Source organism: Ovis aries, chromosome 1 (genome assembly GCF_016772045.2).
Source record: "Ovis aries strain OAR_USU_Benz2616 breed Rambouillet chromosome 1, ARS-UI_Ramb_v3.0, whole genome shotgun sequence".
Lineage (NCBI taxonomy): Eukaryota > Metazoa > Chordata > Mammalia > Artiodactyla > Bovidae > Ovis > Ovis aries.
Window position 1 is genome coordinate 190,568,363 of NC_056054.1, and position 14,888 is coordinate 190,583,250.

Below are 14,888 nucleotides of genomic sequence, written 5' to 3' on the forward strand. Positions count from 1 at the left end.
TATACACATATTTCCAGCTCAGTACAGCTTATAAGTAACCTGTTACATACTATCTTCAGAAATGGTGTACACAAAAAGAATCAAGAAAAATGAAATAAAGGAAAATTTATTTCCTTTATATCAGTTCCACTTGGGGGGTGAGGGGTGGTGATAGTGAGCAAAACTGCATTTCTCTTCAAAAGAAACTTCTCTGTTAAAGAACCATAGTGACTGCTTTGACTGGTTCCACTCTATTCCCTATCGTCTCTGTACCTTGGAATGCTTCCCAGGTGGCTCAGATGGTGAAGTGTCTGCCTGTAATGTGAGAGACCAGGGTTTGATCCCTGGGTTGGGAAGATCCCCTGGAGAAGGAAATGGCAACCCACTCCAGTACTCTTGCCTGGAAAATTCCATGGACGGAGAGAGCCTGGTAGGCTACAGTCCATGGGGTCACAAAGAGTTGGACATGACTGAGCAACTTCACTTCTTTTTTGTACCTTGAGAACTCCGGCCTTTGCTTCCACCCCTTTTAGGTGTTACTAAACCCACAGGAAGGCTAAGCCTTAACTGGCTTAGTGGTACAGCAAGAAAAATTCCCAAAGGCCAAACAACATCATTCTGCTTCTGGTCATTCTTCACAGTTAGTAATATCACGTATGTGCTCTGGAGTTGCAGAAACCTGAGCTGCAATCTTGGCTCCACCATACACTAGATTATATAAATTTAGGAAAGCTTCTTAACTTCTGTGTGCATTCTACTGCTTCTTCATCTAAAAAAACGGGAATGGTAATAATAGCATCTCCCTTTCAAGATCAGTATAAAGACTAAATGAGACATTTAACTAACATTTAGCACAATGTCTAGTCTTAGTAAATTCTCAGTAAACATGAACTATCTAACATAACCTGTTGAAATTCAAGATAGTCCATGGCCCAGCACAATTATTTTTCCAAACTGGTATCACTAAATTGTAACCAGCACTGTAAAAGAGAACTGGCTACTAGAACAGAATAGAAAATAACAGGGTGCAATAAGGGTAGGTAATGTTTTGAAAATCTTTTTTTCAGACTCAAACACATTCTCTCAACTGAGCCTCCCAGTTTTTCTTTATTGCCTTCACTATGTAGTCTTCAAAAGCAGCATATCTGGCTCTTCTTCAGGGTACAAAAGTATTTTGTACAAACTCTACAACACGTACTACAGTGGGCTTTACATGCGTATCTCTCACATTAGAATGTAAACTCCAACACTGCTATTAGAGAAACGCAAATCAAAATTATAATGGGGTATTGCCTCACACTCGTCAAAATGGCCTTCATAAAAAAATCTACAAACAATATATGCTGGAGAGGGTGTGGAGAAAAGAGAACCCTCCTACACTGCTGGTGGGAATGTAAATGGGTATAGCCACTATGGGCAACAGTAGGGAGGTTCCTTTAAAAACAGAACTACCATATGACCCAACAATCCCACTCCTAGAGAAGAATCGTAATTTTTTATTTTAGTTTTTATAAACCAAAACTAGAGAAAAACCATAATTCAAAAAGATACATGCAAGCCAATGTTCACTGCAGCAGTATTTACAGCAGTCGGAACATGGAAGCACCAACAGGAGAACGGATAGAGATGTGGCACAGACAATGGGATATCGCTCAGCCACAAAAAAGAACACAACAATGTCATCTGCAGCAACATGAACAGACCCAGAGGGTATCATACTGAGTGAAACCAGATGAAAAGAAAATGTCACAAAACAGGAGTCACAGATGTAGAAGACAATCTTATGGTTAACAGGGGATAAGGGAAGGCAAGGATAAATGGGGCGACAGGGAATGACATAAACATACTACTATATACAAAATACATAGCTAATAACAATCTACTGTATAACACAGGGAACTCTACTCAATACTTGGTAATAGCCTATAATGGGAAAAGAATCTTAAAAAACAGTGGATGTATGTATATGCATAGCTGATTCACTCTGCTGTACACTTTGAAACTATCACAAAATGATAAATCAACTATACTCTAGTGGAAATTTTAAAAAGAATGCAAACTCCATGGAAGCTACCTTTTATTATCCTCTGTTTCTAGTATCTGAAAAACACTGCCAGCTCAATAATGTTTGTTGAGTGAATCATTAAATCATTAAAATCTAATAGGCATTAAAAACATATAAAAATACTTAACTGTTTTCATTTATCATTATCTGATTGGGTTTTATTATTGTACAAAATTTTAATTTAGCCATATAAGTCACACACACACAAACACACACACAAAATCAATAAAGCTGTTCTTCCTCCCAAGTGCCTTGTATACTTCCTTCCATCTGGAAATGGTGAATAATGTTTACTTAGGAAACTGAAATGAGTGGTGGGCATAATGATCTTCGAAACGTAGAACATCAAAGCATAAAAATGTGCTGCACAGGGAACCAGCCACATTCATGTTTGTTCAGGGCAAATAAAGTTAAGGAAAGTTACTAGGCAGAAAAGCTTGCTGCTTCTGTATGATGAACTGTCCAAGGATCCCCTTTCACAGGGACTGCAGGAACACATCTAAATAACAACACTGGGCAGGTAGCTGCTCGACTACTTCATACAGAGGTATATGAGGAACTTTAGTATTTTCAATATTTAAATATTATCTCTATCATTTTTCAATTCTACTTAAACGTAAGAACAAAAGTTATATAAATTTACCAACTCTTTCACTCCATCACAAAAAGGCAAAATGCTGGAAATAAATTATACAGAAACACTTTTCATCGTGCTTACAGATGTCAAAAGCTGACAATATACTAAATTAAGGTCACATATAAAATTTGACTTTACATTTGTTAAAAAAAAAAGAATAAATGCAAATAAACATCTGCTCTAAAATGAGGCTCAACTTTTAAAAGTATGGGTTCTTTTATAGTAATATTCCAAAATATTTGTTTCTAAATCCTTAACAACTTGAATGAAAAATTGGAAGTTTCCAATTTTTAAGATTATAACTCTCTTGATATAGTAAGCTACATACATGAAACAAGGGTAGGGGGAGTGTTATTGTTATTTAAGACTCAGGTATTTTGCTTCCTCCCCCCTAATTATCGCAAATGATAATTTTACCTACTCTAAACCTGTTAAACATCTAAGGAAACAACTATTTCACAAAAACTTCCTTCCTTCCTTCCCTTTGTCACTTTAAACATATCTGTTATTATGAAACTTTACTTCAAAGTAATTTGTTAGGCTAAAACAGTAAGCCAAGTCTTAACAGTTAACATTGATTTACTGAAGAAAGAAAAAAAGATGAGCTGTGATAAATACTCTTAAACAAAATTACCAAAGAGGCAACAAGTTGTTGCTACTTATTAAAAATTCTTCCCTATATTTGAAATGGTAATTTTAACAACCCTAGTAAGGGTGGCAACACTCACCAGTATGAATCTTCTCATGTCTCTGTAGCAGGTACTTCTGTATGAAACGCATGTCACATTGACTACATTGAAATGGTTTTTCACCTTAAAATAATTTCACATCCACAAATTAGTTACTGAATAAAACACAGTTTAGAGTTAACTATTTCTGAGGAAAGAGAAATCTTAGAAGCCCAAATTCTGAAAAATTGCAAATTACGCATATAAAGGTTTTATACTATTAACAGAATTTTATTTCCTCTCAATTCCCCGCCCCCAAGATTTAAAAATTCACATTCTCACAACCACACAAAAATGAGACTGAATATGATTCATATCCTTCAAGGAAAAAAAAAGTAAATAAATAAAACAATTTACAATAGAATTTAAAACTCATGAGGCTAGAAAGGCCTCCACAGGTTACCAAGCATCTTAAACAGCTTTGCTTTCTCTGTGGAGGAAGATCCACCTACCTTTTTCTCCCTGGCTAACCACCACTTTATGCCTTTTCACTTTTTTCTCTAGAACCTTCAAATTTTTCTAAACATCCCCCTTTTAAAAAATTAATCCTGTCTCTTCAAACATTCCTTCTCTGTTGGAGCCTTTCCTTTCATAGTCCAACCTATGTCTCAAATTCTTCACTACCCATTTCTCCTTTAACCCTTACACTCTGCTTTCTTAAGATACTAATGATCTCCTTGCTATTTATTCTAATGATCTGTTCTCGGTTCTCTCTCTTGCTCTTGCTCTTTTTCTCTCTCTCTCTCTTGCTCTCCTCTCAGAAGGCTGTGCAGTTATTGATCATACCCTCCTTGGAATTCTCTCCTCTTTTGGTTTCTGGGTGTATTTCACCAGTTCATCAAATCTACCTTATTATTTATTACTCTGTCTCCTTCTCCACCCTTTAACTCAACATATACGTCTACTAATATTTCCCCAAAGATCTGTGATCAGTCTTTTGCTCTGATCTCCACAACTTTATGGTCTAACTTTTTATATTTGATTCCAAATTCATATTTCAAATTCCATCTGGACATCTTATACAGAAAAATAAATGCTGACCGGCTTTTAATAGTTCATTCTTTAACTGTTTCTCTGGTTAAAAAGAATACATTAAGCCAAATAAAGTGTTCAACTAAGCTAATTAATTTTGCACATCCATGCTAATTGTTTTCTCATTTAAAGTTTTTCTTGGTTTCCTTGTGACATCCTGGCCTATGAAATCTCTGATTTGAAATGCCAGGTTAACTACAGTCTTAGGAATGAGTGACATTTACAAGAAGATGAAAATAGCAAAGATAATAATTTTAATGGCTATAAGCCCACTTTAATTCAAGAAATACCTGTATGAATGAAGACATGTCTCTGTAAGTGATAGTTCGTTCTAAAGGCAGCATTGCAGTGCTCACAAACGTGAGATTTAGGGGTTTTCAAACCAAGTGATCCATCCTCATTTATTGTAAGGATCTGGTTTAAAAAAAAAAAAAGGCAAAACAAAAGAAAGAAAATTTTAAAATGTAATACTAATTATAAAAAAGATAATGCCTTTTAATGCAAACAGTGGTCACCAGAGATTATGAAGTATTTTTTCCCTAGATAATCTTGAAAGGGCTATTGGAATAATTTTTTATCATTATTTGAAGAAAGTACAATGTGATTCAGAGTGGGTAAAAATTACTAATAAAACCTTGGAAGCTGGTTAAGTGAAATTTCAGCATTGTGTCCTCTCCTCTCCAAAGCTGATATCTAATAGAGTCCCTAAGTGTTCTCTGTTAGGATGAGTATAGCTTTATTTTCAATTTTAAAATATCACATATGCAGTACAAGTCTTATGTTCTAGACATGGTATAACTATCAATCAGATAGGAATGGTTAAATAAATCATGAAAAATGAATACAACTTATTACGTGGTTGTGAAATAAAATGAGAAAGCTCTTTATATACTTATATAGAAAGAGCTCCAGGATTTATTCTTAAGTTAAAAAAAAAAAAAAAAAGCAGGGTTTAGAATCTAGTATATAATCCTGTTAAGTTTGAATATAGGATAATACATACAGTAATATATATTTGTTTGCATATGCATATGCATAAAAGCTATTTGAGAAGGATGTACATAAATGTATATAACTTTGGTCGTCATGGCTGAGGAACTTGGCAGAAGATATGGTAGGAGAGAGACTTTACACTAAACATACTTTAAAAGTATTTTTCTGAACCATATAAATGCTTACCTATTACATCTTCCTTTTTCTTTTTTTCTTAAAGAAGTAAAAAGGAAAACTGTTTTAAGTCATCCTAGAATACGATTTGGAGTCAGAATGGTTCTGTTAAGGACCTCTAAGGTTATTCTAGGACTACCAAACCATTGTTAAGCATATTCCTTAATAAATTAGAGGGTTATAGGGGAAGGAAGGCAGGTGACAAAGACATCAACCTTATCTGCCTGTGCTTCTTGAGGCTGACAGTATCTTGCACAAGGTCTAAACAATGCCAGAGAGAAGTTCACTTTTGGGGTTCATGTCTTCCAGTTTAACAACCATTTGCTCAACATACAACATTTAAACTGCCTCTCTCACCAGTCACGTGGCAGAGTGAAAGTAACAAATAATCCCTTTTTTCATTATTGAGGAGAGAAGAAAGATGATAAAACATGATGTGAACATAAGAAACAAAGAAAACGAGGAGGTAAGATCAGGAGGAATATGGCAAGTAAGAAGGGAACAGTAGCGGGGGTGGGAGCACAGAGAGCAGAAGCCAAGAAACTGTGTCACACACAGAATACAGAAATCTAACAGGCATCTTAAGAAACACAGAGGCCTGCGGAAATGGACGACGGCCTGTAAATACACAGCTATGACCCCCGTCCCAAAACTCAAGAGGGACTAAGGCAAGGAAAAAGGGCTTTAGTTTTTTAAAAAATATTTTTTTAGTTTAAATTCAGGAACACATTTCAGACTATACTGTACGTAAATCAATGGTAATTATTATGCTAATTATACAGGGCATGTGGGTTCTGGGCAAACTGCCAAAGTGGTCAACAATGCTTCAAAGTCTATGCACCAAAGTCACAGAGGGAAACCTTTGGCAGGAGAATGCAAGTGGGTGTCACAGCTTCCTGAAGAGTCAGTGAGAACGGAAAGTTTCATCTCTGGTCAGTCTAAAATTTTTTCAACCCCTCCAAGCCACAGAATAATATTCAAGTTAACACTGTGTAAGACAAACAAACAAACAAAAACACAAGATCTTTTAAAACATGACTTAAAATATTCCTAACATAAAACCAGTAACAAAAAGATGTTAAACATTTTATACGATACAGAATAAAAACAGGATAGCACCAGGTATTCTTTCTCATATGTTGATAACAAATAAGATCCAAGTGCCAAAAAAAAAAAAAAAGGCAGCTCAATAGCTTTCTGTGGCATAGCAACTACACGGAGAGGCTCTGGAAGGAACAAATCTGGCCCAAGTTACCTAATGTGAAACGGATATAATCCTTGACTGTACAAAGCCTTTTTATGAAGAGTTAAGGAGTTCTAGGTCATTGTTTTCTCACTGGAGGTAATACTGCCTTTCACTGTGGACTCCAAGCCTTAATTCAAGGTGGATTTTATGGATGAAAAAGCAAACACTTGTGAATAAGGAGACTGAAAAAAAATCTAGCATATTTATAAGTTTAATGACAAAAAAATCAAATTGGTGGACATTTTACATTGACTTTTATATTATTTTCTTCTTTTCTTAGGCCAGGAGAACACACGTCTTTGTATAAAAGACACAGAAGAAAATTATCTTGCCATAAAAGAACACCACTGGCTCTTCCAACTTGTAATCTGTTTTCACGTGTAACCGACAGATTTTCCCTGTTTTATTCACCAATATAACCCCAATACCCAAATTGTACATAGTGAGACTCAGTGCGTATTGATAATGGCAACCTACTACCCATACCAAACATGCTCACAGCTTACCACTTCTATTCGTAAGTTTCTGCAAATTCACTAAGCAGCACCACAGAAAAAGGTGTGTAAAGAATGGGTATGTAAAGAACAAAGTTTCTTGGTGGAAGAGAAATGGCTCATTAACACAGGTAAAATTATCTTCCTTGGTATAGACTTGGTTTCTTTTCCTGTCCACACCCTTTCCAGATCTTTTAGTAAAACGTGATCTATCAATTAAGTGTATTTGCCTTAGAGATTAGCCATCTTACTTCCTAACAGTACCATAAAATATTTTTGCTTTTCTTTTTCCTTCAGCATATGAACACTATTACAACTGAAGCATTTGAAATCTCCAAGTTTAAACCCTGAAGTGTCTGCAAGACAAGACATGATTTGTCTTGACTCCTGTCGCTGCGACTTTTAGAGAAATATGGTAATTATAAAGATCAAGCATTGGGTTTTATCAAGAGTAAAGAAACTGGTAATAGTCTAAACAATACTCTAAATACTTGATTGTTTTCTTAACCATTTCACAAGTTTAAAACAGAATTTTTCAGCAAAATATTTCAATACCAAATGAATTCCTCAATCTGCTTTCTTAATCTCACAGTCCATTAGCAAATACATTTTTTGTCCTGAGACAAATCTGTTCCCTGCCAGCTATCCATATACGTAGCAATTGCTATGTTAAATAATATACCAATTTTTAACCAACAAAGCACTAAGCTCTGCCTATTCAATTCAGAGATTTTTGACTCTTCAAGGGTCACTGCCACCAATTAGCCAAAACCTGACACCCCTCAGTGAGAAAGTTTTGTTCTCTTAAAAGGTAGACATGATTTCCCTCATTCTATACTGGAATTATTAAAGTATATTTTAAACTAATAATTATAGGTTTTAACCATATATTCTTAATCAACTGATTTATAAATCACCAAAATGCACAACGATTTGGAGGAATAGTCTAAATTTCTCACCTATCACATTTTACTGCAACTGGAAAATGAGATCTTCTGAAATTCCCTTTACTCTCCAAACCCAACTAGAAATGGAAGAACAATGCAACCCCAAAGACATACAACAAAACGACAAAGTAGCCCACAGCAATACCTGTCCTCAACATCTCTGACCATCCTAGTTATCACTAACATTGCATGTTCACACTGTCATTTTCTTTCATTCTCCCTGACTTTTACTGTTTCTCAGTACTTGGTTTTACTTATTACCAAATTTCATTTCTAAATGGCAAGTTTTTGCCAGTGCAAGAACATGAAATTCACTATATCATAAGCATAGTATATGTAACTCGTGTTCAGGAAAAATGATCCAGAGCTTTAGAAAAGGATTTTCTCTCACATTTCCTAAATATCAGGCAAAGATGTATATGATTTTTTTTAAAAGAAAGATTTACATCCAAGTATTTTTAAACTTTTTAGTTTGGCTCTGTGGAAAAATTATATACCCAGAATTCAAAATTCCCTAGGGAAATTAGATAAATAAATAAAATACTTAACACTTTTCCAGTTTTTCTCTTAAGTACTATTTCATACTTCCATCCCTAGTCTTACAATCAGTTATTTACCTTAAAGCTACTGCTTTGACAATCAAGTTAGTATGCAGGAGAGAGCCTGACAAATAGCTAGTATTTCTATTTCTCGCCTTTCAATTAAATTTTCCTCACTTTAGAATTTTTTTTTTTTTTTAAAAGAACTGAACCCAGTTCCTTTCTTCAGTACCATGTAAGAGATCCTGGCACATTAATAGGCACTCAGATTAACTGCTTAGAGAATGAAAAGGATATATATTTCAGAATAAGAAGTAGGTAACCAAAAAGCACTCTGCTCTAGCACTATTAAGGAGTTTGAAAAGACCTAAAAGATGTATATAATACTGGGTTAAGACAGTATTGTTACATCTTTACTGAAAGGATTCTTAAGAGTTTATCGATGTTAACTCAACAATCCTCATATAACTCTTCTGTGGTGGAAAACATTCTCACTTAATTCATAAAACAAGTCAATAGCAAAGTCAGGTGGCAATACCTTATCCAGAAACTTTTAAAATCAAGACTTGAGACTCTCAAACTTTAATGTAAATTACAATTACCTTGGACTCTTTTTAGTACAAATGGAAACCCCCTGAATAAGAATCTCTGGTGATGGGGCCTGAGTATTTATAACTGGCAAAGCCCTACAGATGATCTAATGCAAAGCCACAAGAACCACTGACATGAATGCACTGAGACTGAATTAAGTACACTAAGACTTTTCATACATTTCTAATAACTGTAGTTCTCTACAGTACTAATCCACAAGGGGGAAAAAAAAGAGTCAAAGTGTCAATGGAAGGTGACGTTAAGTGGCCACATAGATCTAGCAATGTAAAAATGAACAGTATGTCATTAAGAAATGAGAGGATGAAGCACTTATAAGCAGTCAAAAAAACAAAACAAACAAACTGAAAACTGAAAAACTTAGCAGTTAGGATTTCTCAGTGTGTGTGTGTTGGGGGTGGGGGTGGGGGGACCTAACATCTCAGTCCTCCCAGAGGGTTTCACTATGATACATAGGATTTTTTTCTATTGTTTACAACATGAACCCCAAACCATTAAAAGCTGAATTATGTTCAAATGTACTATGTTTTAAAAGAAAACATTATATTAAAGATTTCTAACAAGGTGGTTGAAATAAAACTAAACATTTAAAGGGGACAAGTGTTTATTATGTAGAAAATTCCCTTTCATAAAACAACTTATTCCAGCATCAAATTACTTGACCAAGATAACCCTCTTCTTTAGACATGCTACCACATGTATTCTGGCAATTTTCAAGTATCAAATCTACCTTAGGATGACTAAGCTTTGCCATATGATAAAGGATCAGAAAGCAATTATTGCTTAAAATTCATGGCAGCTAAAGATGACATAATATTGCAGTATTTCTCACCACAAAGCTTACCTGGAAGGGAGCCAGGTCTATATGGATATATAGCTCTAATATTTTTACTGAAAGTCTGCAAGATAACTTCATCTATATTTCCTGTGCAGATGCTCAATCTAACATGATATAATGGGGACATATACTCAAAATATTCATAATGGCAAAAATTCAAGATTTGTGAAAAGTGTTGGTGGAGAGTAGAGTCCTCTAAGCATTGTTGTTGTGGTTGCTAAGTCATGTCCAACTCGTGCGACCCCGTGGACTATAGCCCACCAGGGCCCTCTGTCCATGGGATTATCCAGGGAAGATTACTGGTGTGGATTCCCATTTCCTTACCCAGGGGATCTTCCTGACCCAGAGATCAAACTTGCATCTCCTGCAGTGGTTCCTGTGGTACAGGGAGATTCTTTATTGCTGAGCCACTGGGGAAGCCTCTAAGCATAATACACTACAATTATTTGAGAAACTTACAGTTGCTTTTAAGGAATTTAAAACAAGTAATACTGATTTCTAAGAAAAGGTAAGCTTTTCCTTCTCTTCATACAAAAAGGGGAGAGCTACTTTAATGAAAAATCTGAAGTGTGAATTTTAAACACAAGTTCAAAGCTGTGAGAATCCAGACACAAACCACTCATCTGGACACTGCAAGGCTAGGGTTAAAAACAGACAACAACCATTCTCTCTCCTGTCACATGTAATAGGTCAGGACAATATAAAAATTCTTGTTTTTGTTATTCTCACAGCCCTGTCTGCCATGTATTATTTCCAGTAATTTCACTGTCCTAAGAATGCTCTAAAAAGACTGGCCAAAACATCTTCTTACATGCAATATACTCAAAATAGGCCAAACCTCTTTCATCCAGCAACAACATAAATAAATATATATAATTAAATAAATGACTTTAGGAGTATTATGATAATACACTATAAATTAATTTATCTCAAATCAGATAAGCAAAAACTAAACTTAAACTCTGTAAAAATATGATCAGTATTACTTAGGACATAATTCCAAACACCCCTGAAGAAGATAATAACCTAAGATTTAGTCAGAATTTCAGAATTACAATCAAAAATAGTATCAGAAAAACACGGCTATAAAGTATCAAGGAAAATGTACAACTTACATATGTTGTTTTTTTAAGACTTGAAATAGCTGATTCACTTTTTTCCATAGCAGAAACTGACACAACATTGTAAACCAATTATACTCCAATCAGATAAGTAAAAATAAACCGATTACAGATACTAAAAATAAATTTTTTAAAAAAGATTTGAAACAGATTTTGCAATGAACACAAAGTAACATAACCACCATCACAATTTTAGAAATTAATATTTTCCTTAAACAACTTGATTTATTCATTAATGTAAATTTTTTAAAAGCATCATTTATCACTGAGAAAAACATTAACCCCAAGAAGGAAAAGGAAGAAAGAAGCAGGGAGGAGGGAGATAAAGGGATTGCACAAAACATGAAACATAAACTATCAATAATCATGAAAAACACACAAGTTTTAGTAAGACAATAGCCAAAAAAATTAAGATTTAAACTATAATGAGACATTCATCTTAAGTTACAAAAGAAGCAAAGTTTCATACTCAAGGTTATGAGAGAGTATGGACAGACACATCTTAGGTCCACTTCAGGTAGGAATGTAACTAATAGGACATTTCTGGAAGGAGTAACATTATTAGAAAACTTCACTTATTTTGCTTGCTTGTTTATTTGCTTATTTTACTTATTTAATTTTTAAAGAAACCTTTTAAGAAGTTCACACCATTTGATTTAGCAGTACATGAAAATGTATACACAAATATTTCAAGTGCAACATGATTTAAAATGAAGGCAAAGATAAAACAACTTTCCAGCAACACAGCAATCACTGAATATAACGTGACGTTATCAAAATAATAATACATATGCAGCTAATTATTTGTAAAAACCTTTAATAACTAAAAATAGCTTACATACTCTAGTTACAAACAGGAAATTCAATGAACCTATACAAATTTGAAAACAGAAAAGGAATATGGTAGAAAACTGAAATATTTGTCTCTAAGAATAAATGGGTTATTTCCGTCTCTATATTTTTCAAAATTTTCTGCAATAACCACATTCATATATATCCCAAAAGTAGCATATTGGTAAATGTTTAACATTTTAAGGGGTTAGAGAGTAGGGATGCTGATTTCCACAGTATAAATATTCTCACCGTGGCTAATTTCAAATTACCAATGGTTTCAGAGTCAGCTTGCAAAATTCCTGAGAACTTTATAATCAGCTCTGGCAAGCCAGTACAAACCGCAGCACACCACATATCCAAAAGTGTACAAAATGCATAAATAATGATGATGATTTAAATCACAAATACAAAAGTAAGTAGCCCTCAAAATAAAAAAGATCATGTTATAAAATCTTTTTTAAAAAAATAAAAGATGAAAAATAACTGTAAATTATACAGAGTTCCGAGACTTCCTAGGAATATCGAAATGATACATACAGTCAGCTACTACTGTATTGAAAGGAAAAAATGGCAGGCAATTCCTAATAGTATTTATGGGTCACTTGTTTATTTACTAAGCCATTCATTCACCCATAGCATTTACTGAGAGTCTCTTAGGCCTACTGTTCCATGCTCTTGGGATATAGCTGTGAATAAAATGAAGTCCCTGCTCTTATGGAGCTTACATTCTGGTCTATATCACAGGTATTGCACAACCTTTTCCTCATGACCAACTGGTACTGAATTTTCCTGAAATAGGAATACTAAAATAAGAAAGACTGATATGAATGAGAAGCAAGGGCACTGCATATTATCAGTTTTTAAAGAAAAGAGAGATATGGGGTAAGAAAAGTTTGTTTGGAAAAAAAAAAAGACAGGTGAAAGGGAAGTGGAGATTTTAAAGCAATGGCCCACCACCTCCGTGCAGACATGCATCTCTTCCTTACTCCTGATGCAACAGTCCAACTTTATCACTAAGCCACATGAGACTTAGGGTCCAGCCAAGCTCCTGCCTGTAAGATTAAGCAACAGTTTGGGACCACCACCTTAAAATATTCTCTTACTTTTGCAGGAGAACGTTGTTTCCGTTTCTTCTTTTTCTGTAAGTCTACTGGCTCTCTGATTTGTTTTTTGTCTCTCATCAGTTGCTCAGATACATCAGTGAAAGTAATTTCCTGCTTTACACTTATCTGTTGAAAAAAAAAGCCAATTTTAGAAATAAGCAAAAAGTCCACTGCAAGAGCCACTGCATGCTTAATTCTTTGCTAAATCTACATACAGATGTTCCCAGAAAGATTACTTGTGTGTACAAGTAAATAGTGTGTTGAAGAATTCAATAGGTAATTGACATAAGAATCAACAGTATATAAATTAAAGGCATAAACTAAGATTTTATAAAAATTTATCTGGAAAAAAAAAAAAGATTAAAGCTGTCCTGGGAAAAAATAATAAGACCTAGAAGAATAAAGTAGAAGCGAGGATACAATTTCACTCCCATATTTAAAACTGAGGTTAAAAGCATAAAAAAAGGTTAAATTTCAAAATCAGTAAAATACTAGGGGACCAGACTTCATGATGGGTCTGAATTTGTCAATTTGTCAATTGGCAAAACATCACAAAAACAACAAAAAATTCTAAAAGGTAATTTCATCAAAAAATGGAATGATAATCTAACAATAAAATTTAATTATCTTTAAGTTCAATGTTTTTGGCAATATCTTAACCAGTATTTTCCCAGGCTCTACAAAAAACCATCACCAAATGTGTGTTTACAGAATTACATACGGTTTTAGGCCACAGTTATGTACAAGACAATTTTAACTACATAATAAGCAAAGAAATACTACAAGCATTAAGATGTCAAAACGTTATGTAGCATCAATGCTCATCAGAACTGATGGTACACAGTCCCCCACTCCTCACCACTACATTTTCAAACTATCCTTGAAATGAAAACATACATACATTAAAACTAAGAAACTTTCAACTCATCAGGCTCTGAAATACATTTAAAATCCTTGACTCTTCAACCAGAAGAACACAAGAAGCCTGAAACCTGGAAGGGGACGCTCACCCAACCATGCTCGCACCCTGATCATGAACTTCCAGCCTTCAGAACTATGAGAAATAAATTTCTGTTGTTTATAACCTTTAAAAAAACATCTTGATTAAAAAAAAAAACAAACTTGATAATACTCCAGGAAGTACAATGTGTTAATGGCTGTATTTTTAAAAAATACACTTAAAAAGGGGGTGCTAAAGGTTATAAACATCTCACAGACTTTAGTTTAAAGTCAGAAGACATAGCTGTGTAGAAGGGTTCATGAGGGAAATGCAACATTAGTTAGGGATTTCAAACTGACAAAATACAGAACTGGAAGTTTGCATAAATTTCTGAAATGTAGGCAGCATGAGAAGTGTAAATCAAGGAGAATTTAGGCATAAAAACATGCCTATAAATGATTATTTAGCTAATAATTCTACCAGCTTAGAGAACAGTACTAGTGACCATTCTCGTGACTTCCTTTAGTGTAATTATTTGAAATATAAAATAGAATAAAGTCACCTCCAACAAGGCTTCAGAATACACACGTTACCATCTCTGAAGTGATA

At 34.3% G+C, this 14,888-nt stretch overlaps 1 protein-coding gene across 22 annotated transcripts in view; it reads right to left on the bottom strand.

Moving 5' to 3' along the window:
- The window catches only part of ZNF148 (zinc finger protein 148), a 142,527-nt gene that overhangs the window by 43,090 nt on the left and 84,549 nt on the right, over window positions 1-14,888 (bottom strand). For all 22 annotated transcript variants that reach the window (XM_042232553.2, XM_027956612.3, XM_042232547.2 and 19 more), the window contains 3 exons: window positions 13,340-13,465; window positions 4,732-4,855; window positions 3,410-3,493 (listed from right to left, as the gene is read on the bottom strand). In XM_042232553.2, the coding sequence (XP_042088487.1) occupies window positions 3,410-3,493; window positions 4,732-4,855; window positions 13,340-13,417 (286 nt within the window). In that variant the 5' untranslated portion in view covers window positions 13,418-13,465. The remainder of the gene's footprint in view (window positions 1-3,409; window positions 3,494-4,731; window positions 4,856-13,339; window positions 13,466-14,888) is intronic.